General features: G+C 49.4%; 9 protein-coding genes across 9 annotated transcripts; 5 read left to right on the top strand and 4 right to left on the bottom strand.

Annotated features, from left to right (window-relative positions):
* Window positions 1-927: 927 nt before the first annotated feature.
* Window positions 928-4,141, top strand: F4813DRAFT_400109 (succinyl-CoA synthetase-like protein; the record flags this gene model as incomplete). The annotated part of the gene is made up of 8 exons (XM_049248237.1): window positions 928-1,667; window positions 1,735-1,856; window positions 1,974-2,117; window positions 2,179-2,269; window positions 2,338-2,412; window positions 2,472-2,688; window positions 2,757-3,726; window positions 3,908-4,141. The coding sequence occupies exons 1-8, from the start codon at window positions 1,484-1,486 to the stop codon at window positions 4,139-4,141; spliced, it is 2,037 nt and encodes a 678-aa protein (XP_049102942.1). The 5' UTR covers window positions 928-1,483.
* On the bottom strand, window positions 4,108-6,496 carry F4813DRAFT_270929 (MFS general substrate transporter). The gene is made up of 8 exons (XM_049240371.1): window positions 6,172-6,496; window positions 6,042-6,096; window positions 5,878-5,974; window positions 5,739-5,829; window positions 5,188-5,687; window positions 4,889-5,131; window positions 4,630-4,773; window positions 4,108-4,526 (listed from the first exon to the last, which is right to left on the bottom strand). Exons 1-8 carry the CDS (start codon window positions 6,288-6,290, stop codon window positions 4,333-4,335), a joined length of 1,443 nt encoding a protein of 480 aa, XP_049102941.1. The 5' UTR covers window positions 6,291-6,496; the 3' UTR covers window positions 4,108-4,332.
* A 1,185-nt stretch (window positions 6,497-7,681) lies between these two features.
* Window positions 7,682-11,222, top strand: F4813DRAFT_349008 (uncharacterized protein). The gene is made up of 2 exons (XM_049242137.1): window positions 7,682-8,136; window positions 8,200-11,222. The coding sequence occupies exons 1-2, from the start codon at window positions 8,052-8,054 to the stop codon at window positions 10,698-10,700; spliced, it is 2,586 nt and encodes an 861-aa protein (XP_049102940.1). The 5' UTR covers window positions 7,682-8,051; the 3' UTR covers window positions 10,701-11,222.
* F4813DRAFT_270797 (uncharacterized protein) lies at window positions 11,193-12,436 on the bottom strand. The gene is made up of 3 exons (XM_049240370.1): window positions 12,165-12,436; window positions 11,791-12,009; window positions 11,193-11,632 (listed from the first exon to the last, which is right to left on the bottom strand). Exons 2-3 carry the CDS (start codon window positions 11,882-11,884, stop codon window positions 11,316-11,318), a joined length of 411 nt encoding a protein of 136 aa, XP_049102939.1. The 5' UTR covers window positions 11,885-12,009; window positions 12,165-12,436; the 3' UTR covers window positions 11,193-11,315.
* Window positions 11,223-13,065, bottom strand: F4813DRAFT_349006 (ubiquitin-like protein). Its single transcript, XM_049242136.1, has 3 exons — window positions 12,606-13,065; window positions 12,165-12,499; window positions 11,223-12,009 (listed from the first exon to the last, which is right to left on the bottom strand). The coding sequence occupies exons 2-3, from the start codon at window positions 12,405-12,407 to the stop codon at window positions 11,941-11,943; spliced, it is 312 nt and encodes a 103-aa protein (XP_049102938.1). The 5' UTR covers window positions 12,408-12,499; window positions 12,606-13,065; the 3' UTR covers window positions 11,223-11,940.
* Window positions 13,066-14,460: 1,395 nt separating this feature from the next.
* F4813DRAFT_349005 (DUF1903-domain-containing protein) lies at window positions 14,461-15,468 on the top strand. The gene is made up of 4 exons (XM_049242135.1): window positions 14,461-14,600; window positions 14,650-14,697; window positions 14,778-14,790; window positions 14,841-15,468. The coding sequence occupies exons 1-4, from the start codon at window positions 14,598-14,600 to the stop codon at window positions 15,017-15,019; spliced, it is 243 nt and encodes an 80-aa protein (XP_049102937.1). The 5' UTR covers window positions 14,461-14,597; the 3' UTR covers window positions 15,020-15,468.
* Window positions 15,469-15,752: 284 nt separating this feature from the next.
* Window positions 15,753-19,216, top strand: F4813DRAFT_270301 (nuclear pore protein 84/107). Its single transcript, XM_049240369.1, has 4 exons — window positions 15,753-18,017; window positions 18,078-18,348; window positions 18,411-18,523; window positions 18,574-19,216. The coding sequence occupies exons 1-4, from the start codon at window positions 15,845-15,847 to the stop codon at window positions 18,903-18,905; spliced, it is 2,889 nt and encodes a 962-aa protein (XP_049102936.1). The 5' UTR covers window positions 15,753-15,844; the 3' UTR covers window positions 18,906-19,216.
* On the top strand, window positions 19,217-20,677 carry F4813DRAFT_270065 (uncharacterized protein). Its single transcript, XM_049240366.1, has 2 exons — window positions 19,217-19,807; window positions 19,892-20,677. Exons 1-2 carry the CDS (start codon window positions 19,527-19,529, stop codon window positions 20,406-20,408), a joined length of 798 nt encoding a protein of 265 aa, XP_049102935.1. The 5' UTR covers window positions 19,217-19,526; the 3' UTR covers window positions 20,409-20,677.
* Window positions 20,678-22,251: 1,574 nt separating this feature from the next.
* Window positions 22,252-23,757, bottom strand: F4813DRAFT_270214 (uncharacterized protein). Its single transcript, XM_049240368.1, has 2 exons — window positions 22,764-23,757; window positions 22,252-22,636 (listed from the first exon to the last, which is right to left on the bottom strand). Exons 1-2 carry the CDS (start codon window positions 23,554-23,556, stop codon window positions 22,368-22,370), a joined length of 1,062 nt encoding a protein of 353 aa, XP_049102934.1. The 5' UTR covers window positions 23,557-23,757; the 3' UTR covers window positions 22,252-22,367.
* Window positions 23,758-25,316: the final 1,559 nt, after the last annotated feature.

Below are 25,316 nucleotides of genomic sequence, written 5' to 3'. Positions count from 1 at the left end.
CTGGGCATATGAGAACATTGAGGTGATGTCAAAATTGATTCGGCAGCCGTTGTTCGCCCAGCAACCAAGCACAGCCCACCTACCCACCTAACAAACCTTGGAAGGATGCCCTGATCGACCCCGGAGATCTTTGACCGATGTGGGGGGAGGGGGGTCATCGTAAAGTCCCATATACTTCAGTACTTCTTAGCATACATAGTATGAATAACAATTTCTAACACCGTTTAGGTACATGTACTCTCCAAAATTTTAACATTTCAATACATTCGACATTCGTTATCGAATCATAAGTTGAAACCGAACAACATCCATATCATCACATTAATATTATTAATATTAGCAAATAGATAAACCTCCGACTTGGTCGATCGTACCTAACATTAATTTCAATTCACGAATTAAAGAGGGACAAATCATTGTTCCTATGAGTTCCTTTGGCAGTCCAGGCGCAGGTCCATATACTGGGAAGCCTACCCCGTACGTCTCCTAGATATCACCTCGATTCTTAAAAGAGAGCGCGTGCTGACTTCAGCCATTCCTTCGTCCGTAGACCTCAGCGTGGAAGCTTCCCTTTAGATCATGATGGTTAGCAATTCCTATCCCCAGAATTATTTCTTCATTTATTAACTGTGCATCCCTAGGCGAATGCAAGGCCGTCATGACCAAGTATCTCTCATGCATCAAGAAGGTCAAAGGCGTCAATGACGAGGAGTGCCGCAACCTTGCTAAAACATATTTATCCTGTCGTATGGACCGGTAAGCTTCCTACCGTTCTCTAAGACCATCTAGTCTCTGTCTCACTGTTTAGGAACCTTATGGCGAAGGACGACTTCAAAAACTTGGGGTTTGCCTCGGAGACGGATACGCCCTCTAGTTCGGAAGCCCAGGGACGACGGTAGTATGGTAATAACTTGCAACCAAATCTACTCATCGGGACTCGCGGGAAGAAGAAGAATTACCCAAAATTCTTCAATCTAGCTATGGATTCCGACATCCTTCTGCTACCAACTGCGTGTTTCCTTACGGCCGGAATGCCCAGTTGAACTTTTAAATGGGAATGACCGAAATCACAGCCCATATTGTAAATCATCAAGTATATCCGAGCATACCTAACCTCCGGATCAAACGCTCTTATAACTAAACCTAGGTACATACTCAAATCTGCAACGTAAATTACATCCAACTTATACTATTCACGTTACGTATATCTTAAGGTCTTTATTTCTCTAGTCAGCGCATTGTTTATTAATACATAGCCTCCGATTCTCTCGTAGTTGTCGGTAATTAAGCATATCCGATCTATTCCCAGGATTAGTTAAGGTCGATGAAAGACACCGGGTCCGGTGCCGGGCTAGTTGCTTCCGAATATTGAACATCGTATATAAAGACCAAGACCAGCTTACCCGGCAACATTTTAGTCACTTATATTATACATGTAATATGATGAATAGTTTACCTCAGCCCATCAAGAAATTCCAATAACATGCTCCGTAACGTCCCCAGAACCAGGCCCTTGAGGCACACCTCTCTCACCTCCCGAAACCTCGGTCCGTCAAGAGTACTACTACAGAACCACCGCTACTTAAGTTCTAAATCAGGGTACGACCTAACCCTCAAGAATCTCAAAATAGGTAGTCATACAAGAGTTATATTTCAGGGGTTCACAGGTTTATCTCCCTAACTTACTCATCTGCCTGCTCCTTAGCCTACCCCCTGCTTACACACGAAGTACAGGGAAACAAGCCACAGCCAACGCTCGTGAGTCTTTAGAATGGGGCACCAATATCTTAGGAGGCGTGACCCCGGGCCGGGAAGGCGAGCACTTAGGCCTGCCCGTATTTCCTACGGTTCACAAGGTACCGTCACACATCACTATCTAGGTACCTACCTAGGGATTCTGTTCTGCGACAGTGGGACACGGAAGGGAAAGTAATTAGAACCGGGAAGGAAAGTTAACGATCCCTTCCCTCTAGGCCGTGGAAGCCCTCAGGCCAGACGCGACGGGTATCTACGTAGCTGCACACCAAGCTGCCAGCGCCATCGAGGAGGCGATCGAGGCCGAGGTTCCGCTTATTGTAGCCGTGGCGGAGCACATTCCGCTTCATGACATCCTTCGAGTGAGCAGTCAATAAATACAATCTATAATAGCTGCGGAATCTAACTAACAACGAAAGCCAGATTCATTCTATATTGAAAACACAGTCCAAGTGTAGACTAGTCGGCGCAAACTCTCCCGGCATCATATCGGCGGTAGGAAAATGTAGAATCGGTTAGTGATATTCCATAACTACTGGTTTAATTTTTACGGTATTAGCTTATAGCCATCTTCGCCCGTAGGTTTCCAACCGCTCCCCTGCTTTGAACCTGGCCGGATAGGAATTGTAGCAAGATCAGGAACATTAAGCTACGAAAGTACGTCCGCTACTCGTCCCACGGGCGTATCTCCGATTCTAATATGTACTCTCCGCTAGCCGCTGCTTCTACGCTCAGATCCGGTCTAGGCCAAAGTATGTGCATAGGTGTCGGCGGAGATATTCTCCCAGGCACGAGTCTAAAAGAAGGCCTCCAGATCCTCGTCGAGGACGAGGACACGGAAGGTATTGCGTTTGTAGGGGAAATTGGAGGAGAGGCCGAGATCGAGGCTGCGGATTGGATTGGAGAGTACCGAGCTACGACTAAGAACCCAAAGTGAGTCAAGTTCCTAGTTACCTTTCCTGTAACTAGAAAACTGGGAATATCGTAGTTGACCGGCATAGACCGATCGCCGCTCTTGTCGCCGGCGTGAACGCAGTTCCGGGCCGGATCATGGGCCATGCTGGAGCCTTCGCTCTACCCGGCGAGCCGTCTGCACTAGACAAGATCGAGGCCTTGAAAGCAGCAGGAGCAGCCATCGTTAATCATCCCTCCAGATTTGGGCCGGTGTTAAAATCCATGTTAGACGGTGTGACGCCCACAGGTTCCGGTATCGCCTCCCCAACCAACGCCTCACAACGGAGGGGAATACACACTGTAGCCCGCCGCCCTATTACGCCCCCACGAGTCGCCCATCACCCTCCTAGAGGCCAAGCACGCAGCATCTATCTCCCCCCAAACACCGCCCTCGATCTCCTCCGCCAACACGGCATCCCCATCTCCAAAGACCCATCCGCCAGCCCCCAGAAACTCCTCGCAGTAACCATCGACCGATCTACCAAAACCCCCTGCATCATCGCCTCCCCAACCAGCGAAGCCTCCCAAGCCGCCAAATTCGACTTCGCAAGCATCTCCACGCCCGCCATATCACAACACCTCGACCTCAGCCCCAAATCCACCGCGCCCCTCCAAGCCCTCCTCACCACGCTAGCCGCACTCTTCGCCTCCAAGGAAGCCTTCCTCCTCGCGACCCACATCACCACGACCCCCCACGGCGCCATCCACGTCTCCGCCGCGCATCTCGGCTTCGACGACGCCGCCTTCCGCAGCTGCGCCCGGCAAGCCGACATCCACGCGTTGCCGCGCAGCGAGGATGCGGCGGCGGGAGAAGCTGCGAGCCACGGCATCGTGTACATCAAGATAGACGGGGAAGGCAACATCGGCACGCTGGTCAATGGCGCCGGGCTGGCGATGAACACGGTGGATGCGCTGGCGGATGCGGGGGGCCGCGCTGCGAATTTTCTGGATACGGGGGGCAAGGCGACTAGTGAGACGGTGAAGAGGAGTTTTGAGGTGATTTTGACGGATCCAAGGGTTAAGGCATGTCTCCCCTTTCCCTATCCATTTCCCTCTCATCCCTCCCCCCCCCCCCCTTTCTTCTTCTTCGCTATGTACATATTCGGGTGCTATTATCCCCCACATCATCACCTCCTAAACCGCATATCAAAAAACAAAACATATGGCAGCTAACCCACATTCCGCTCCCGCGTTACAGTGCATATTCGTTAATATATTCGGCGGTCTGACTCGTGGTGATATGATCGCCGAGGGCGTGATTCTGGCCTTCCGCGATCTGCAGATGGCGGTGCCCGTGGTAGTGCGCATCCGCGGGACGAACGAGAAGGAGGGCCAAAGGATTATTGCTGAGAGTGGATTGCCGCTGTTTGCTTTTGACGACTTTGACGAGGCGGCGGCGAAGGCTATTGAGTTGGCAAATAAGGGACTTTAGGTAGAGAAGTGCTCACTTATATAGCATGTTTTTAAACTGCCCACCATAGATATTAACTATATCATCAAGTCTTATGTGCTTCAACGCTACCATATGAGTTCTCTATAAGTCTTTTATATATCTTATTTTTATGAGTGTCCTGTGGTCGGCATACACTCCGCTCTGGATGACTATAACTCCTAGCCCCCATTCTATACCCGTTCTATAGCCCAGAGTCCCTTGAGAATAGATAATCGTTGTCGAGGAGTGGCCCGGTCGTTATTTTGCGACTGGTGCTCTATTGCAGAGGACAGTAAACCTTCGTCACGAACGGCAAGTTCTCGCTGCTCCTTATCGAGTCGTACCTGTTTCAACTCCCAGACTTTCCAAGCTCTAAGGGCCCAGCCTAGATTGTTGAGAATCAGCGAATCAAATGTTAAATGAAAAATACGAGGCTGCTCTGAAGATTCAATTATTTAAAGAGGGTCTACCTTGGCGGTGTGACTTACCGAATATAAAGGCACCAATATAACAAAACGCGGTGAAGAGTTGGACGTGGAGATAACCCCCTGGCCCAGACCGTCTGAGGCTCACACCAATGACTTCGGCGAACGTCGCCGGCAGGACTAGAACGAGCCAGGTCATTGATAACGCTACTTAGAAGTTAGTACATTGTAGTCGGTAGAAGCATGTGTTAATGGGGTTAGATTGCGTCGACGAGTTAAACCAACGTAGGGTAATGGGGGATACTGAGGATCATTAGCTAACCTGAAGGTATGAGAGCAAGTCCGACAACTTCGGCACATATAGGAGCAACCGTAGCCCACATTACGCCGGCAACACCACCAGCAAGGAGAGCAAACACTATGCAAGCAGCTAGGCTTTTAGCTCCGAATATCCAAAAGAACATGCAAAGAAGACCGCATAGTAGCGTAGACAGGTTGGCGATATTTAGACGCCCAACTGAGTCGCTGGATAACCCTATTGCAGGCCGTCCAAGTCCTTGAGACACTGTGTTTTTAGTTAGAATTACTAGACCTAAGACATAATCCAAGCAAGAAACTCACGGTTAAACAGCGCGCCAACTAAAGAAGCCTGAGAAGCCGTCAAGCCAACAGTCTGGCAGTAGTCAACGATACTGAAAATTAGGATGATGTATCCAAGAATAGAGAGGACCATCCAGGCTTGGAACAAAAGAAACGATGGCCTCTTAAAGAGCTTCCAGTTAAAGGCTATATGGACTGAGCCGACAGCATGGTTGCGGTCGCGGATGAGATAGCTTGCGACAGTATTCACCACAAAGCAGACAATGGCTATGACGCGGAAAGCCCAAGGTAGGCCGATGTTGGTGATCATAGCATTAGTCGCCAATGAGTAGCATAAACCTCCGAAGCCCGACCCCGAGGCGGCGATCGAGTTAGCGAAGGATCGGCGTTTTACGAACCACTGAGGAGGAACGGCAGCAGAGGCGACGAAGCAGAGACCCATACCAAGGCCAAAGGATACGCCTTGGCTCAGAATCAGGTGCCATAACTCTGAGGCAAACGATGAGCCGACGAAGCCAATCCTATGAGAGTTTTAGCATCTAGATTATCTCTGTGAAATCGGGCGAGCCTACGTCTCAAAGATAGCCCCGAGAAATATAGTTAGTCGTGTCCCGCACCGTTTCCAACCAACCAAAGTGGTCGCCAGCGGAGAAGCTAGGAGAGCTATGTCCCTGTTAGTTAAAATCCCGGTAACATGTATAGCTCACGTACCGATCGAGATAGATAGGCCGCCTACGAAGGCATAGCCAAGCTGACTTGCACCAAACGAGCCAGATCTAAGGTAATAAGCGAGGAAGACAGCAAAACTCTAGTGGTGATAGGAGAATGTTAACAAACTGGGAAAACATTATCTTGAACGTCAGGAGCACGCTTACAGAGTTAAGACCCCAAGTGTGAGCGTTGAGTAAGAATACACCGAAAATAACGGCCCTAGAGAGAAGAGAGTAGTTAGTATCGTAGTATGTACCCACATGAGGATATTCGGGATTTTTTTGAGAAACTAACCAACCATAACCGCCCTCCTTGAATTCTTCTTGCGGCTGAGGATCCTGGGTTTCAAGGTTTATGTTGACTGAGTCATTACTATCCTGGCTATTATCTGGGTCCTTGTCGCGTATAGCCATGGTAGTTGGAAATATGGTAGGCTATGAATTATGAGTTATAAGACAATAGAAAATAAATCTTGATGTTAACATCGAGAATAAGGTGTTTTTATTATTTTTAATGCCGAGGCATGTACTGTCAGAACCTATATCTTTCGAAAGGTGTACCTCTATCCCTTTCATTAGGTAAGAGTTGGCCGGGAACAACAAAAAACTTAGTCATATTTGCTGAGCCGTACTTGGATCTGGCAGTCGGACCGGTGCTCACCCCGGTCCGACTCCCGAGTGATCCGCCCCACGGGGTTACGGCACAGTTGGTGTCAACCTTTGGGCGTCAACGTCTTCTGTGTCACTATCATCTCCGTGTGCGGCGAGACATCTCCGCCTATAGCACTCATAAGCGATAAGAAGAAATAAGGTCGTATTGGGCACAATCAATAATCATAATTATATATCACTAATCGGGGGGAAACTTTACCAGTCTCGGTTCTTTGCTTATGATACGGATGGCCGATATCGAAAATGAACCGAATTCGGGGATATAAGAGTGGTCGATGCAAGAAACATTTGTCCCGCATATTAGATTCGACGTTGAGGATCATCATTCGTCCACCCATATATTTGGAATAACATATGTCATAATATTACCTCGTTGAAGGCTGACGTTTGGTAATCTCGATATAGATAACTTTCGTCTTTCCATGTTCTACGCTAAAACCATAGAAGAACGAATATACTAAAAGAGCCGCAATTAGTAGCACGTGGTAAATGACATCTGCATGCAGAAAATACCAACGGCAAAAGCGCATTTGAACCCGGTACTAAACCCGCAGAGTGGATTACGATTATAACGAAGACTGCGCTGGTAGGTTGGATTTAAGGGAAGAATTGCAGATGAACCAGCAAACAACATTTGTTAAATGGTGTTGATGAAATAGGATTGGTTCTTTGAGTCATCTTTTACTGCGCAGTACCTGCCAATATCTTAGATAGGCATGGTGAATGACAAGGGGCGGAATTATGTACATAGTCATAGTAAGTGGTTAGGGTGGACCCTGATCGAAGATTCCAGGTAAATTCCCAGGTCTTCCCTGCATCTAATGGTAGATAGGTAGTGGCAGATAATAGCAGATAATGGCCTACATGTAGGTACTAGGCAGCCAGTACCTAGGTTAGGTAGGTAAGAGCAAGGGAAAGTCTGGCTGAACTACCTGAATTAAACTTTTAAATCCTTGGCAGCTTCCGACCTTTGGGCATCGTCGCCAACTGTCGGAGTGGGGAACCTTGTAAGAACAACGGACTCCAACTGCCAGTTGTCCTACGCTGAAAACTGCCCCGTCCTGCCCGTCTCTAGCAGGCCTAGGCGGTATCGACCCTACCTAAGCGGCTGCCCCGGCAACGCTTGGACGGTAGTACCAGCAAAACATTGGACAGCATAAACCGCCAAATTCTCCCATTCCTCGCTTTGCCCAGCCCGACCGAATAAAGGAACCTGGGTGGACACCTCATCATGCGTTATGGTTTTTCTGTGAAACATATTTCTCAATCCATAAATAAATACTCTTCCTGTCCCTAGCAACATTTGGTACCTACCTAGTTAAGAAGTTGTTCTAGTAAACAAAATTACTCATCAATAAACCAACCGCCATAGAAAGCAGCTATTAATCACATATTTAACCTGCAGCCTACCAGTTTACCCCATTGTCAACAAACCACCACCGACTTATTCACGATACAAACATTGCAGCATTGTTATAGCATACATACTCTACCTGCGCAGCCATGTTGCGAGGCAGGTCGAAAGAGAGGTCCTCCAACAGAAAAGTCACACCGCCTTCGCCAAGTTATATGAACAATGAGCAATTCGGTTCGTAAACATCTGGTAAAACATGTGATAGTAGTATAGCACTAACCCGGACACTTTCTATAGCTGCATATCTGGCAAGTCTCCGAGAGAGTCGAGTAAGCCGCCCGGGAGGTGCACGGCCCCTTCCTCCTTCGTCAAAGCCACCGCACCGGGATTCTACAGAACGACTCGCCACCGGCCGCCCATCCCCAACTGCCCCGTCTGTCTTGTCCGAAGCCCCTAGCAATCACCAAAGGCCGCTGTCCGATCTGCCAAGGCCGCGCGGTAGCCGTCCTAGTTTTGCCCCAAGCGTAGCTTCTCGCTACTCTACCATGACCTCCATTGGAAAGGATTATTACCCCGAAAATCCTACTGTTGCGCCTTTGAAACCAGGTGAATTTGTTCCCAGTGCCACATATATCGAGCGCGGGCAGCGATGGATGGAGAAGGAAGAGGCTGTCTCACTTCGCGAGGCAATGGACGCTATGGACGCCATGAATGTGAAGGATGGGGACAAGGATAAGCAAGGAGACGGAGAACAACAGGACGACGATGAATCTCGACTGTACAATGCGGCTCTCGACGAGGCGGCGGAATTGGTCTGGCAACATCAACACGGAATAAAGCCTCCTGAACCTGGTGCTCCGTACCGGTATAAATCCCACTTGCGAAAGGATAGTTACGCTCATGCTCGTGCTGCTAGTGCCGGACGGTATGGTAGTGAGATCAGTCCTACCGGGCTCGCGAGGGACTCTATTCGGTCATTATCTGGTAGTTCGTCAGGTAGCGACAGGGCGCGCTCTCCAGTAAGTGGACGCACAAGTATGGATCAGCAACGTACATATTCCATCGGATCGACCAAGTCGAAATCGAAATCGTATGGTAGTATGGGTAGTACAGCACGTTCGAGTTCTGGTGGCCGACGTCTTAGCAGCTTGAAGCGTAATATAAGCGGGGAGGTTGAGAAACCCTTTTCAGGCGATCAAATATGGGAAGAGCCAGAAACCATTACGCCTGAACGGTCCCCAAAACGGGCTCAACCACCAGAGAAATCGCCATCAAAATCGCCACAGAAGTCGCAGCCCCTGGGACTTAAGTCAAGAGGCATTCCTAACAGGGTTCAATTCGCGCCCGCCTCAGTTGAGGACGATCCGGACGATACTCCATCGTCAGTGCCTACCAAGCCGGTGTCCAAAATCGAAATCCACAAGAACCCTCCATCACAATCTCGTAACCCGGCTTACACCACAAACACGCCGTTAGAGTCGCCACAGAAGCCTCAGGAAATTCCGAAGAAGCATGGTATGGAGATTCGGGGCGATGATATTAGATTGGCAACTACCATGCGGCTCAAGGACCGCAGCGCGAAGCTCCCCACGCCGTCGGCCGTCAGCGACAGCCCCGGGCGTCCAATCGTAAGCTTTGATAAAAACTGGAAGCCCCCAGAGGAAGAGGCGACTGATTCAAAATTAGAAGAGTCCAAGCCCAGCAGCCACCGATCTTTCGGGGTCGTCGGTAAAGAGCATCAGGGCCAGAATCCGCAGCCGCCTGTCCCTACTATCTCAGTTTTGCCGGATACTGAAGTTCCGAAGCCGTCGTCAGCATCGCGGCCATCCGGTACCACGCCGGCCATCCCAAGTATCCAGATAGGCGGGGCGGACGACGGTCCGCAGGTGCCGGTGCCGGTGATCTCCGTCTCGGATGACGGCCCGGCTGTCCCAACTATCGTACTACCGGGAGATGACGATGACTACAATAACAAAGCCCCGAATGTACCAACTATAGCTACCCCTGACAGTGGTAGAAAGCCTTCCGCTAGACCCTTACCAAACCCCAAAGCACTCAATACTACGCAAGATCGCCGCCGAAGCCATTGGTCTCCGGCACCAGGAGTGACCGGCCGTCGCGCGACAGCGATCTGTCATGAGTGCGGATTCCCCATCGAAGGCCGCTTCGTAGCCTTGGCCGGAGCCTCGGAACGGTTCCACCCGCAATGCTTTCGGTGCTACTGCTGCGGCACAGCTCTCGAAGCACTCGAGATCAGCCCCGAGCCAGATAATTTCCGGAGCGAGCGACTCGACCGAATCCGGCGCAGAGCCGCAGGCGAAATCCTCGACGAGGAACCAGGAAAGACGATGGCGGAAGACGGGGACGCGCGACTGCGCTTCTACTGCCACTTAGACTGGCACGAACTCTTCGCGCCGCGCTGCAAGCACTGCAAGACGCCCATCCTGGGCGAGCACGTGGTAGCACTAGGCGCACACTGGCACTACGGACACTTCTTCTGTGCCGAGTGTGGCGACCCGTTTGACCAGAAGGCGACGCACATCGAGAAGGACGGGTACGCGTGGTGCGTAAGTTGCCAGACGAAGCGGACGGAGCGGCGAGCGCCCAAGTGCCGCGCGTGCCGGCGCGCCGTCATCGGCTCGTACGTGCGCGCCTTGGGAGGCGAGTGGCACGACGAGTGCTTCCGGTGCGCGTCGTGCGGCGGCGGCTTCGACGACGGTCAGATCTTCCCCATGCCCGAGCGCGGCGAGGGCGTCGTGCTGTGCACGAGGTGTCGCGCCGCAGAGCTCAAGATGTGACGTGATGCGCACGCGAATGAATTACGAACGACGATGCGATACGATAAGATAAGATAATTAGATGTAACCGACGAACGGCATAGTTTGCGATTGTGTTGGTTTTTTGCGACGGAGTACTTTGGTAGTTTGTCTGTTTTTATTGCCTCCTCTTGACACTTCCTTCCCATACTTCTCCTTTCCTCTTCTCTCGTGACATCTTGTCTTGCAAGTCAAGTTGAGAAGCGAGGGCGAGTTTGCGGGCTGGAGTGAAAGATGGCTGGCTGGCTGGCTGGTGGGTGTCGTTATTGCTTTTTCCCGAGTCCGGTTTTTGCGTTGTACGGGTTTGCGTTTGGTGCTTTTGACTTGTGCTTACCTTACAGTAATACTTCATTCATCCAAGGCAAGGCGTTATGTGCGACTCGAGTCTGACATGGTTTAATTTGATTCGGCTTGGTTTAGGGGGAATTGCTTTGCTGGTGGTAATTGGCGGCGTTTTTCAGTATTGGGAGTTGAGCAATAGCAGTTCGGAAATACAAAAAGACTTGCTTGGTTATCTTTTTAACTAACTATTACGGTTTTATGTGGTTTTGTGATGTGATATGTCATGACGTATTTTTTGCACTTTGATTTTTTATTTCACCCTCCTACTATGTCTCCTGCTCGATCAATCATCCGATAAAATAGGATCCCCTCCTGTTTCGGTAATCTTGAGTTTCCCATTGACTTCCCACCGATTGATATAGTCGTGTTGTTCTTGCTCTCGAAAACGTAGAAACCTTCAATTACAAAGTTAAAGAGATAGGGCTGGAAATAATAGATCTGCTTCCTCCATTCGTTAGGACTGCTTAGAGTCTGAACATGTATAAGACAGCAAAAGGCGAGCAGAAAACGATAGATAATCCCGCAAGTAGTTGGAGATATAAGACGAAAATATAGGAAGAACAAACGCAGCTCTAATCTGAGATCAGCCGCCACCTCGATTAATAGAAGACAGTACCTCTGAAAGACTCATAAAGCAAAAAGCAAGAATCTACATGATAGATGCTCTCCAACTTAGGGCAGAGCGAGGGGGGTACCGAGGACACGCAAAGAACCCTTGGGGGCGAGAGACCTCGTTTATAGTTGTCCCTGTTGCTTCTGTCACCTGACTTAAATCGGGGATACGGTGAACCCTTTGAATCCTCCCGTTCCAATCCATATTCCATCCATATATCATGCCAACGGCGAGATTGATCTGCTAATCATAGGAATATTGGCAATATCAGCGGCGACAGGCACCTCCCACCTGCTCCTGGTGAACTTCCAATGTGTCACCGTCGGCCATCTCCAGCTACGGATAGTAAACAGGATGGTTAGCTTACGTAAGGTATATCTAAGTAATGCGTGAATGAACTCTTGAGATGATAGCGATAGCATGCCAAAGTGGAGAGGGTAATGATCATAGTAAATTTAGAGAGGGCTATAAGGGCCTAATTGGTAACTTACCGATTCGGGTGTATCGCTCTTTTGAACCCGCTGCCCTTCAAACAGAAAGCGCACGGAATCGACGACCTTGCCTTGACGCTCACAAAAGGCCGTCATCAACTTCTCGAGCTTAGTAGAGCGCTTGATTTTGAAGAAAACCTCGTTATTGTTGTCCGTCACCTTGATATTAAGGTGTTCGCTGCCGCCGGCAGGTGCGTCCTGTCGTTCCGCGGCAGGGCTTCCGCTGTCGTTCTCTCCGGACATCGTGGGCGTAATGGGCGGTGCTTGCGGAGATATCAGAGTGGATTGATCTAAGTCTCGTATGTCGTCTTTTTAAGAGACGGCGGCTCTCTAGTCTTTTCCTAGTCAGCTACAGGAAGAGGGAGGGTTGTGTGTTGCTTCTTGGGCAAATGACTAAAAGATTTGTGGTTTTCACGCACAGCGGAAAGATGTGAGACTCACGGACAGCGTAGATAGTGTACTAATCGCTCGAGAACGAGATATGGCAGTAAGAAAACTCGAGTGGAGAGGCTTGCTGCGCTCAATGCGATTGGTATGGATTTTTATGAGTGGCGGAGGAAAAGGATTGAAAAAACGCAGTGGCCAAAAGAAGAGAAGTGAAGTTTGAGAAGTATGCGATTGCGGTGGTGAAGTTTGGAATCAACGCGAAGGCTACGTGAGGCGCCTTCTAGGTGGAAACAAGGACCGTTAACCACGCTAGATGCGGGGCAGTTACTTCAAGCGTAAGTACGCTAGTAAGGAGTACCTTCTGCAGGTCATACTTTCCCTATGGTATATGTCTAGGCCTTTTCCGTGGGTACCTCTTTAGGTACAGCCTTTGCTTTCAGGCTAGACTCACCTGAAGGATGTATTATACTATAGTAGATACAGTGCATACATCTCATAGACATACATACTGTCTTGAGAAGGGAGAGTCTAACTGCAGCTGAAGCTCCTTCTTTCGGTGTGCGGATCTAAAATACCCCTCACAGTGTCACTCGCACCTCCTTGACGTACATATTCATATTACATTAGTAACTATATTTATTATACATGTATGTATCTGACCTAAAACTTTATAATACACGCCCTAGACGCGTGTATTATTATTAGCCTTTCATAAGAAACCTGTGTGATTCTTACCTGTACAGTTTTCTCATTTCGATACGGAGGCCGGAAAGCAGGAAGTCCTAGTTCATTGGAGGCCTAGTCTTTATCTTCGATTTGTCAAAACTGAACCTGTTGCTTTGCGAGGTAAGACATGCAGGTAGATTTGATAAGTCAATCACCTAACCTATATGTAGGATTTTAGCCTGCACACTCCGGTGCATCTTATTCGAATACCGTATATGCACTCTGCTGCCTAATTGGTAAGAATCCCATGGCTGAAGGTGGTCCAGGACTGAACTCAATGTCAAGATACGTTAAAAAATAGAAATCTAATTCGAATCTTCTACCATAGTTTTATAATCTTTTAATAAAGTGTCGAAGCTAAAAACGACGCCGTAATCGCTCTTAAGCAATTACGCCTTATATATATTGTGCGACATAAAGTTATACGGAAAATATGCCAAAAGGTCGACCTAAGATGTAAAGGGCTAAACTTGGTGAGCAAATACCATATTCTAATATTATTGATATTTTATCAGATCTGTACGACGACTAACCAATATACGACTTTTGTGGTGTAAGAGCGGCCGGGCCTATTCGTGGCGGGTTTGCCACTAATAATGAATAGATATGCTCCTATAAAGTGGTTCTGCTATAGTGATATGCAAGAAATCGATAAGTGAAATTCCTTGATAGTACAGAGAATTTTCTCTCTTACTCTCGTTACTCCATAGTCTTTAGCTATTTTGCTCAATTTCTTATGTAGTTGGTTATACCTAGATAGTTTACCTTGCGGGTTATAGTTTTATTAAAAGATTAGCTAGAGGCTAAGCTGGAAGCTTCTCATATCATAGCAATTACGTCTTCCTAATAGTAGTGATAATTTAATAGAAAACTAGACAGGATCCATGGAGTGAAGTAGGCCAACACCACGTTGTAAGTTTTATATAAGGCCAAACGATAGCTTAATAGGTACCTAGGTATAATATGTACTAAATGTTCAACTTATACTATGATTGTTAAAGCCAATTATCATCAATTAGGTACATAGGGTTTCAAAGACTACTTAACTACCTACCTATACATCTTATACATCTTACAATAAACCCAATGAGGTTAGCTTTGATAACATATCTACGTCATATTCGATCAATCGGTAGAGGTAGGTAATCTCACAGACCAATTCCATGTTAAGAATGGCAACTACCCAGCAAACGAAGTCGTATTGCCAAGATCCTTTTGGATAGCATCATGTCAATGGATATTCGATATCCATTTCAACAATCTTAATATCCTCCATTCACCTCACAACCCTAGAAGAACGATCCGGCATAATAGTAGAATATGGTCTGTCTCCTTGACGCAATGAGGATGTATCTGACTAACCGTGGCATAGGCGTTGAAAGAAGATCTTGAGTCAAAGCCACCCTGCCATCCTCGGGCTGTGAGTACCCAGTAAAGATATTATATGAAGTCTGGTGGACTGGGATTGAATATGCATGCAACTAACATTCACCCATTTAGTGTGCTATTCAAGGTATATATTTTGGACGCGTAGACTGCCGCTCAGTTCTAATGCTAGTATAGATTGTCTTGGAAAGAATAGCTATGACGAAGCAAAGTGTTCTCGCTATATCGATGCCTTGTACGAATGCTGCGACGCTTTCTATAAAAAACATGGAGACGGTGCAACAAGTCCCAGCTGCCCGAAAGCAAGCCTTTTACGTTTGAAGATGAAGCAACGACAAGGCGAGCAAAGCAAGTGAAATTCACAATTTACATAGACACATATATCGATATTAGAATCGATATTATAATCGATCTGGAATGATCTTCTATCTGGCATTGCGCTCATTATTGTTGCGAGAATCAGGCACTACATACCGGTACGGAGACGGGCGTGGCATGTTCTACATCTCCTTCTTTGCGTCAACCCAAATAAAGAAGTTAGGCAACATTTATGGAGAGTAGAAATCGTTCTAGGCGATCATTGAGCGCGCGAGAGATCCGCATGGGACCTGGACAAGCATTGAAGGAAATAATGGCTTATCCCGAGACTCTAATATGAATGCCGATGACATTATTGTGGAAGAAAAGAAAAAAGAATAAAAATTTCGGCAGAGAAATTCTTTTTTGTACTCCCTTGCAGCCACTGAGGCTAATCGAATGAGGCTAGTGCATATGTAGTAGGTGCTACCTAGGTAGGTAATTGGACATGGAACCTTCTTCATGGGCGGCTTCCAGCCAATCTGCTAACTTGCCAACCTTATCCAATCTTATCACTGCTCTCTGACTGGGTAGCTGCTGCCGACACGCATTCATGGGATCCGAGTCGCGTTGATTCTTTTTTAGTGCAAGAGCTTGACAGCTCCATTCCTGACGACACCAAGTATCGCATTTCCCCATTCTTCGAACCAGGCCAATAAGGAGAACAAATTATCACCTTACCTACCCTCATACCCTCATAGTCGATAATACCGTGGCCGCCCTTCTTTTATTGTAACCGTAGACAATTCGGAGGATGCTGGCTAGCAACCAGCTCCTCGCCTAGATATACCAACAACCCACGCTCCGTCATCTTTCTCACATTCATGATGCTGGCTCAAAGAACCCAGCGTACGTACGGCATACCGTTTGGTGGGCCGTCGCCATCCCCCGATCCTGATGAGCAAAGTACAGCACCACTACCGTCAATTGGATCTAACGAGTGGTTAGAGGCTAACAATGACATGATAATAGCGTCGCCCATTTACGACGATGCAGAAAATGAATTCGCACAAGATGCCGAGGAATTTGCCAAAGGCCTCGACTCTCTCACAATAGTGCAGAAGCCCAACGCCGAGAAACGAGCAGACATATTTAGACTCGTCGATACTTACTACCAATATGCGTCTAAAAAAGTTCGCGCCTTGCGCAAATCGCAAGGACAACTATCTGGGACTGACCCCCGCCATTCGTACGAGATTTCTAGCCAGGACTCTATGGACCTTGATGACGGAGACGATTTGGTAAAATCACCAGCCTTGTCCGAAATGCTTAAGAACTGGGAGTTGGAAGCACAGACGTGGGATATGTTGCGTCGCCTCTTACCTCTACGATACCCGAACAAGACCTCTCTTAAGCCTGCCCGCCACGACGTGTCAAAATTCCAATCATGTGCGCAGCTCTGGGACGAGTTCCTCCAGACAGACTCTACTGCCCAGGAACGTAAGGCGATTCTAGAATGCCTGCAGACCAGCGCAGACGAATCGCGGGTAGATATAGATGAATTAGTCCGAGACTATCAGCAGCGAGCGGAAAGAGGAGATATAATCGCTTATGGATGGCTTCATACGCGATCTGCACTCAAGATGCAAAAGAACCTAAATGGTTGGTCTGGAGCACTGGACCCTAATGCTACTGATGTTGTGCAGAAACTCCGAAACGGATCAAATCCTATGGTAACCCAACTTGACCCTGACGTAGCAACAAGGCAGAACCGGAAGCTTCAACCGCAGGATGAGTACTTCGAGAGGGCTATTTGGCTTGGATGTTACGAATTACTGCGAAGGGGGCGGAGCATTGCCGAAATTCGAGATTGGTGTGTTGAAAGGACCGAAGTCTGGCGAGCTGTTAGTATGTCAGCTATGCCATTATCAAAGGACGAAAGTGAGAGTCGATTTAGCTGTGACCCTCTCTCGATGCTTCTGTGGCGTCGTACCTGTTTTGCCTTAGCGAGACAAGGAGGTACTGACGACTTCGAGCGTGCTGTATACGGTATCCTTTCTGGAGATATTCCAAGCGTCGAGAAGATTTGTGAAGATTGGGACGATTTTGTTTACGCCCATTACAACGCTTTGCTTCGATCGCAGTTCGATGCTTACCTGATGAAGCGATCTTCACCAGACGCAACGGCTACTATAACACAATCATTCTCTACCTTCAACGCCGTCCAGTTTCACGGCGACGCTGCTTCGGTCGGAGAGCGTCTGGTTAAATCGTTGGAGACGAATATGAAAACTTCAGCGGAGGCAAAAACGCCGATGAAAACCCTTCAGGCGGCGATTATTTCCAATAATATAGAGCAGTACACCTACGACCTCGGCCTCGCACTTGGAAAGGCGGCTAATTCAGGGGATACTTCGGCCTTGATACCGAGCTTCGGTGCCTCCAACGAAAATATAGACGATGGCAAATTTGTCCAACTAAGAGATCATAACGGCTTACGAATCTTGGTCCACGTGTATTTGATCATATCAAGTCTCGAAGAACTACAAGGTGGTCTGCACATGGAGCTGTCCGAACGCCACAAAGCGCGAGAGAACGTTGTCTCCGCCTATGTTAGCACTTTACGACTAACGGGCTTAACGGATATGATGCCGCTGTACTGTAATCAAATGCAAGGAGATAGGGCTTTTTTCACCCTGAGCAGGAATGTTACTAGCGTAACTGACCAGCATGAACGAGAGATACTACTAAGACTCATGGAGAAGCTCGGTATGAACGTTGCCGAATTTGTCAAATTCCAACCTCGTTCTCTACTTCAGGAGCACCCCGAACCTGAGGAAAACCCTCCCCCATTTGGTAGATTTACCGTCTTCTCCAACGATCCACCTACGCTTAAGTACGGACGTCCTCTGAAGCCTGACTTCCTCGGGGAGCCACCAGAGAGTCTAGACCCTGTGGACGAGCATCTTATCCAGTCATTGGAGTGGTTCCTTCTTGTCGATGGCCTTTGGGACGAGGTTTTCCATTACGGTACAGCTATCTACAAACGCTTTCTTAGTAAGTAGTCCCTTTCACGGCACACCGAAGACAGAACCTTCAGTGCTAATGTTACACTAGAGCAATTCAACCTCCATGCGGCTCGTGCTTTGTCTGAACGAGTTCGCTGCAGCGAGATATTCAAGCGGAAGGCAGGCATTGTCTACTCCGACGACGTGGACGTGTCGTGGTTCGACGAGGTTCGAGCGAGCGCTGCAGCCGGTTCATTGGATGAAAACAGCCTTGGGGTTGAAGACATCGCAGTAGCGCAAACCTTTTTCGAGATGGAGTGCTTAGTCCGAGCCTTAGATTCGATGGAGACTATTGCATCAAGCGAACTAATATCCCAGGAGTCAGTACTCGCCATGATAACTACGTTTCTATCGTGCAATATGAAGCTAACATCCGACATAGTCCTGCAGAGAAGGTAGGCCGGGACTTCTGGTCCAATCTCGGGCAGGAAACAAAGAAGATTAAGAGCTTCATGCGCCATATATTGAATAATTGGCTTATGGAAACCATTGAAGGTTAGTTATAAGCAACTCGAGGAAGGAATACATCTAACTAGAGCGATCAGAAGACGAAGATTTCACGTATCTCCGAGACGCGTATCTGCCTGAGATGATTATTGGATACGTTAGCGTGTTACATTTCGCAGGCACGACTCTAACCCGTGACAACCTGTTAGAATGCATGGAGCTTGCCTCTGTGATCGCCAAAAAGGACGCGGACGTGGCAGCGGTTATTATGAAAGCCGGACGAATGAAGGAGCTCGTAGAGGGCTTCGCAAACTGCAGCAAGGCGCTAGCTATCAGCAGCAGCGACAAGAAAGGAGCGGGTGGTATCAGTAGCAAGAGGATGATGCGAGAACATGGATGGACACGGGAATTGTGGTCAGTCAAAAACTGATGAAGGCCCGTACAGGTCTACATTGGGTGGACAGGTACTAATGCTTGTAATGCTTCTTTCTACCTTTGAAATTCGGGGTGGCTATGGCTTGCCGGCGTTGATGATTCATAAGGATAAGACGACGACTATCAAAAGTGAAGGCGTTCATTGGGGCATATGAGAATGTCCGTGGTCTTACATCGTATAGCACGATCAACGCATAATTATCCAAGTGCCATACGCAATGCCTACGTTTCAGAGAGTGATTAAATCATTTCTTAATTGGTTTCTGTTCATTGACAGATATTGAGCTGGGGTCGAAGTAGTTGATCAAATTTAATATATTAGACTCAATATATTAGGTACAGATGGATGAAGTGGAAAGGGGCAGGGTACTTTGTAGATGAGTACTTTGTATGTACCTAGTTAACCTAGATGATAAGATAAGCGGGTGACGTTAGGTAGGTACCTAGGTATATAGTACTGGTACATAGTACTTTGTAACTCACCCACTTCGCCCAACAGCTCGATAGCTTGACCTCTCCATCATAACTAACAGTCTAACCTTAGTAATTTCATTCATTCTTCCCGAGTCAAATTGTATAATAATACTTAACATAAAACAATAAAAGATAAATTGCCATGTACAGCTCGACTCCCCCACCCCCCGTACCACCTCCGAAGCCAAGCAGCCACGACGCCAGCCGTCTAGGTACGCCCGCCACCACTAGCTCTCCTCGACCACCGGCCCCGATCCCGGATGACACATTCTTGAGATCTATAGAGGGGAGGGGCAATTCGCCAGCTACTATGGATGCCTCAGGTTTGATCCCAGCCTCGGCATCTATGGCCAGAGGGACGGAGCAAGAAGCCATACCAGATCCCGGCGACCAGTGGCTGCCGAAGATCCTTGAGGATAAATCGTGAGTATTGGTTCTTATACCCATTTATCACAGCATTATACGTATTATACCGTCTTATATATTTACAATCTAACACCCGCACAGGAAACAAGACCTTGCCGGAATCCTCTCCAATCCAGCGGCCCTCGACGCTCTCACGCACGCACCTTCGGCAGCACACCCATCCCTGACGTCAACCCGCGATGCGCTCCTCGCCGCGCTGGACGATAACGTGGCCCTCGCAAACCACCTCACGGAGCTCGAGGCGCACCTCTCCCGGCAGCGCGCGCAGGCGCAAGCACAGCTCCTATCAACGCACTCCCTCGAGCGCCAGTGGCGCCAGAAGCAAGCCGAGATGGACACGGCGCTCGCGCCGTTCGCGCCCGCAGCTCTGTACGCGAGGCTAGGCCAGAGCCTGGCAGAGCAGGAGGCTGTGTGCCGCGCGCTAGAGGAGAGCTTTCTGGAAGGAGGCGGGGGCGACGGGGCTGGAGGCGAGGAGCTGGCGACGGAGAGGGAGACGCTGGATTGGGTGAGGCGGTATCGCGAGGCTAAGAAACTGTTTTACCTCCGCCACGAGCGACGGGAGAGGTGGAATGAGCACCGCGTTGGAGGCTGGCGATGAAGGGAAGCTGCGTGTTCGAATTCTAAGAGACGGGGTTCACGTGCTTTGATACCACGAGGTCAGTCGAAGCAGCGTCGAGAACGGCCCTTTTGCCAGTTGAGCTACTTGGCCTCCGCGCCCGCGATACGACTGGCATGACTATGGCCTCATTGACCCTTGAACGACACGCATGACGACTACGGTCTGGCCGATATTAGCCAGGATGTTTACTGCTGAATTGGGATAATTTACTCCGGCCGTCACAAACAACCCCGGGGAGGGGGCGGTCTTTTTTTCTTGCGTTAATACCCATCCCACCGCGTTTTAATTTCAATTTACTATTCTACTCGAGGGCGTACCTAGGCGCACGTGTTACAAGGGGTTATCTGTGGTCCAGAGCCGATTTGGTGGTATGAGGTTCCTCTTAAGCGCGGAATCGTGGGCGAATTGTCTATTGGGGCTTGAGGGGAACGGTCCGACTAGGAGTTTGGGAGTTGTGGAAGAGTGTGGACAGACAGGATGAAGCGCGGCGGCTAGTAAGACGGACGGACGTGCGAGATGGTCGTGCGCTTGGCTCCTACCGAGTCCTACGCCGGAAGGGGTCCAATTCAGTTTTTACTTGAAGACATTGCCAAGAGCTTCACGGTCTCTAATCCTAGGCTGCGGGACCTTCTACAATGGGATAATGGCAGTCTGCTCTACATACGAGCTGTGAGGTTGGGTTGCTCACCGGTTAGTGACCTGGAGGCGGTGGGCGGTGGGAGGTGGTTTCAGGGCGAGCAAATCGCAGGCGGGTCGGAGACGGGTAGGGCAGGCGGATATAGATACGATATAGTAGGGTTAGCGGAGCTGCGACGAATCACAGCGGGTATGGAGGCACATACGAGTGTGTCGCGAGTGGCCGTTGCGTCGATGGTCGTGAGGGGCCTCCCATTCGGACCGACGCACGTATACGGGTTACAGCATGTGACAACCACAGACACACGTGCAGCAGCAAGCTCCGAGCAGTGATTGTTGATTACGAATTGGATTGGATTGGATTGGATCGGATTATATAGATAGTCCTACGTATGTATGTAGGTAGGTAGGTAGCTTGCTAGCGATGCGTTGGCGCGGCGCGGCGTAGACGGACGTAAGGGCGATCTTCAACGTTACGCGGTAGGGCTATATCAAAATAATAACGATAATAAATACCATACGGCGTTGTTTGAACCAAACTCAACAAACCTGGTTTTTCTTCTTCTTGGTTAAGTAGTATCTAATGTACTATTTCCGACTTTTGGCTTCTTGGTTGGAGGAGTCGTACTGATAGTGTAGTGGCTGTTATTATGATGTCGAGCATTGGTTAGGTAGGTAGGTATGTATCTATTGTACCTAACATAACGTACGGTAGCGCATGTAGGTATGTATCCAGGCCCTAGGTTGGGCTACCTTATCCCTACTCCCTACTCCCTATCCGCTATCCGCTATTCGCTATGACACGCGTCCGCGCGGATGCCGAGTGGCTGGGTAAGGATCCGGCAGTCTGGCGGTAACAGCACGTGGGCCCCCTTCCCCCTTCCCCCTTCCCTACATACGTACGTACGTACGTACGCCCCTAAGCAAGGGATACAGGTATCATCTATCCTATGGGGATTTTGTTCTTTTTCGACCACTATGTGTGTAGATTCCATTTCCATTTCCATTTCCATTTCCATTTCCATTCCCGACTTTTATCCCCTTTTATTCGTTCACGCACCACTTTACTAGATTTCGTATTATTACTCTCGACTCGACTCGACTCGACCCTACAGAGCAGGCCGTCCATTTCTTCCCCTTGTCTACGCCGTCCCGTCTGCTGTCTCGAGTGAGCTCTCGCATCTATCATAGCTGTATGAATTCTCTAGTAGTTATAGTATTAAAGTCCAACTCAGGTTTCCACGTGCCTCACTATAACCTATCTCAATCGAGATATCTACCGGCTTCTTTCCCTCGCTTATCTCACCTTAGAAGGCTGAACGGGCTCATGGCCTTCATGTCGGGGCTGCGCGGGCTCATCGGCAGCGCAAACAGTTCATCTTCCGTCTCTTTGGTCTGGGTCGCGGGCGGTGGTGCAGCGACTACTTGCTTATTCCCGCCGAGGACAGCATCGAGGGACGCTACGTTACTAGTATCTGCACCCGTCCTTAACGCTGTTGTCTCTTTCCTGCCTGGAGGAGGCGGGTCGCGCTTTGGAATATATTGGTTGTGTTGATGCGAGTAGTGAGCACCTAGAGGCAAGGTAAGTTTGTATGTAACATAAATAGTAATGCGTTTAGGGCCCAAGTAGGTGGGATTTCCAGAATCCCTGTAACCAATTCAGAGAAGGAGTAGAGAACAAGGGGAGAAAATGATTACCTGAGTGATTGGCCAAGTCCGAAGGCGAAGTCGCCAGCTTCAGCCCCTTCAACTTCTCGCCTAGACGACCACCTATCGGGGAGCGCGGGCTCTGCAGAGGTGCCTGAGATATAGAGTCGGTACCAGCGGCGTTGAAGCTAGCCTCGGGAACGCGGAGATCATCGAGACCGAAGTGGTCGATGATCCAGAGGCGTTCCTGGACAGCCATCTCGAGCCCCACGCTCTCGCTATTGTCGCGGAGCTCAGCACGGATCTCGTCCTGGAGCTGTCCGGCTCGCAGCCGCGCCCATACCGTGTGCAAAACGCCGCGGCGGCCCGCATCACGGGACCCGATCCCGAGTCCCGGCGCGAAGATAGCCGGCATCGCCTTAGCCATCAACGCTCGGCCCGAGCTGGTGTGAGAAATGGTTACTATGGGGGGTACTGCGGCATCCGAAGGCAACAGGAAGTAAACGCGTTGCCGGCGCTTATCTTTCTTCTCAATATCCTCTTCCTCGTCTTCCACTCTCTCGACGACCGGAAATGTCGTCGTCTTAGTTTCCCACGTCACGACCCAACCGTCCTCCCCAGACGGTGTTGGATCCCATTCCACCATAAGGATCTTGGATCCCTCGTTTCCGCGGCCGGCCTCGAATTCAAACCGCGCGAAGGCGTTTGGCGAGGCGGGCGATACCGGCGAGTCTACTACGTCCGGTTCCGAGGGGGCGAAGGACGACGGGGCAGCTGGTTCGGGTATCCGGAGGGAACCGGACCCGGACGAGGTCGGCTGACTCGGTGTAGGATCCATAGCCATATGTGTAATTGTGTGTGCACAAGCCCGGTAGCCCGCTTTGGGTGAGAACGAGTGTGAGGTTACCCCCCGAGGTGTGTAAGTAGGGTAGAGGACAGCCGCTAGGAGCGCATCGAAAGCCAATGGAGATGGCTAAATGGGACGGTCTCTCGAAGGGGGGAGGGGGGAAAGGAAAGGAGCGCGCGTCTGGCGCAAGAGGATGGATAATGGACCAATGTTCCCCGAATACGCGCCGCACACACGCACAAAACTTACTCGCGCAGCCGCGCAGCGAGGGAATAATCTGTCAAGTTGTCTCGGGAATATTGTGTAGCGGTGGATGAATCTACTGGATAATATCAAGCGGCAGCGGTAGGGCCAGCAAGGCAATGTAGGCTCCCTTCTTGGCTACTGTCACTACTCCTCATGCAACGTATACATCGGCAGTTGAGAGACGGCGATGGAGAAGAGGAGGGCAGATCAGGTTTCAAGTCGCAAGCAAAGATGAAGCGAAAGCTGAATTGTTATGCCTTAAAGCTTCAACAACAGCGCGGGCCTACCAATAAGGGTACGGGTGAAGTGGAGTTGAAAAAGAGGCTATCTAGGTGTGTAAATTATAGAGCCTTGGATAGTAATAAAGTGTAGAATTTCCCTTTGGCTCTCCTAGACGCGACTACTAACTAGGTACCTAGGCTCACTCGTGTAGTTTGAAATGGGGCTACTATACGTATGCGGGCGGGTATGAGCCTAGGAGGTGAGGAGTAGTAGGCGGGGAGAGGAACGAGATAGAAAGAGAGAGATCGAACAGTTCTTTTTTCCCCAAGCGACGACTCTCGTGGCAGAAAAGGGAATGCTCGACGTCTTGGCGGCGATGATGTATAGTACGAAAGAGGAACACGTAGGATGAGCGAGGCTCGCTATGTCGAGCGGTGTTTCTAACAGCCATTCAGCTCATTTTGGAATGATATCCATGTAACTCCCAAGTACCTATAGTAAGGGGACGTCAGTGACAGCGGGGGGGTTAGGAACGCCATGCCATGAGCGAAAGCGAGTTAGTGAATAGAAAGTCGTGCCAATGCGCGCATACATGTGGCTTTCTAAAAATAGATGATAGACGACACCCACGCAGCCAACCCGTCTGCTCGTTGGCTCGGGGCTAGTCGGTCGTTGATTTCGGATGCGTGCTAAGGAGAAATCGGAAATTGGGGAAGAGCTTTTTAGGTGAGACTCGCGAGTTGTGTTGATGTTCCTTCGACAACGAACTTCCTGATCTGTTCGTTAGGTGAAGCTGGGATGCCGAATCCATCCTTGGGAATCCCAGCAGATCCCAGCAGATCCCAGCAGATCCCAGCAGCTTGGCTCCTCGTGCTTCTCATACATAGGTAGTACATAGTATGCTAGAAAAGAACCCAAAGAAGCCTTATCTAGAATCATTCTAGACGCCTGCACGCCTGCACGCCTGTACGCACACGCGTCCCCGTGTTTAGGAATGTAGGGATTCGGTTTAGATCAACTCCGAATCGGCAAGTCGATCGAGCTTCTTAATAGGGCTGATTTCCCAGCACCATGTCTTTTCTACGTCGCTTGCTAATTGGTGGCCCTTTCTACACAAATGTGATTCGACGAGATTCGTATGGTTGGTATACAGTTGCTTTGGGTACAGTTGCTTTAGTTAAAGGCTTGGGGAGTTGCTTTTAAGGGGCGGAGGCGGGCCGCTATTAGTAGCGGGGAGACACAGAAGAGCAACTTGTCAACGACGATTAGGGAGAGACAGCGAAGCTAGA

This window comes from Daldinia decipiens (assembly GCF_022478715.1).
Source record: "Daldinia decipiens strain CBS 113046 unplaced genomic scaffold F4813scaffold_5, whole genome shotgun sequence".
Classification (NCBI taxonomy): domain Eukaryota; kingdom Fungi; phylum Ascomycota; class Sordariomycetes; order Xylariales; family Hypoxylaceae; genus Daldinia; species Daldinia decipiens.
Note: the sequence above shows the minus strand (reverse complement) of the source record. Positions and strands in the feature narration are given on the sequence as shown.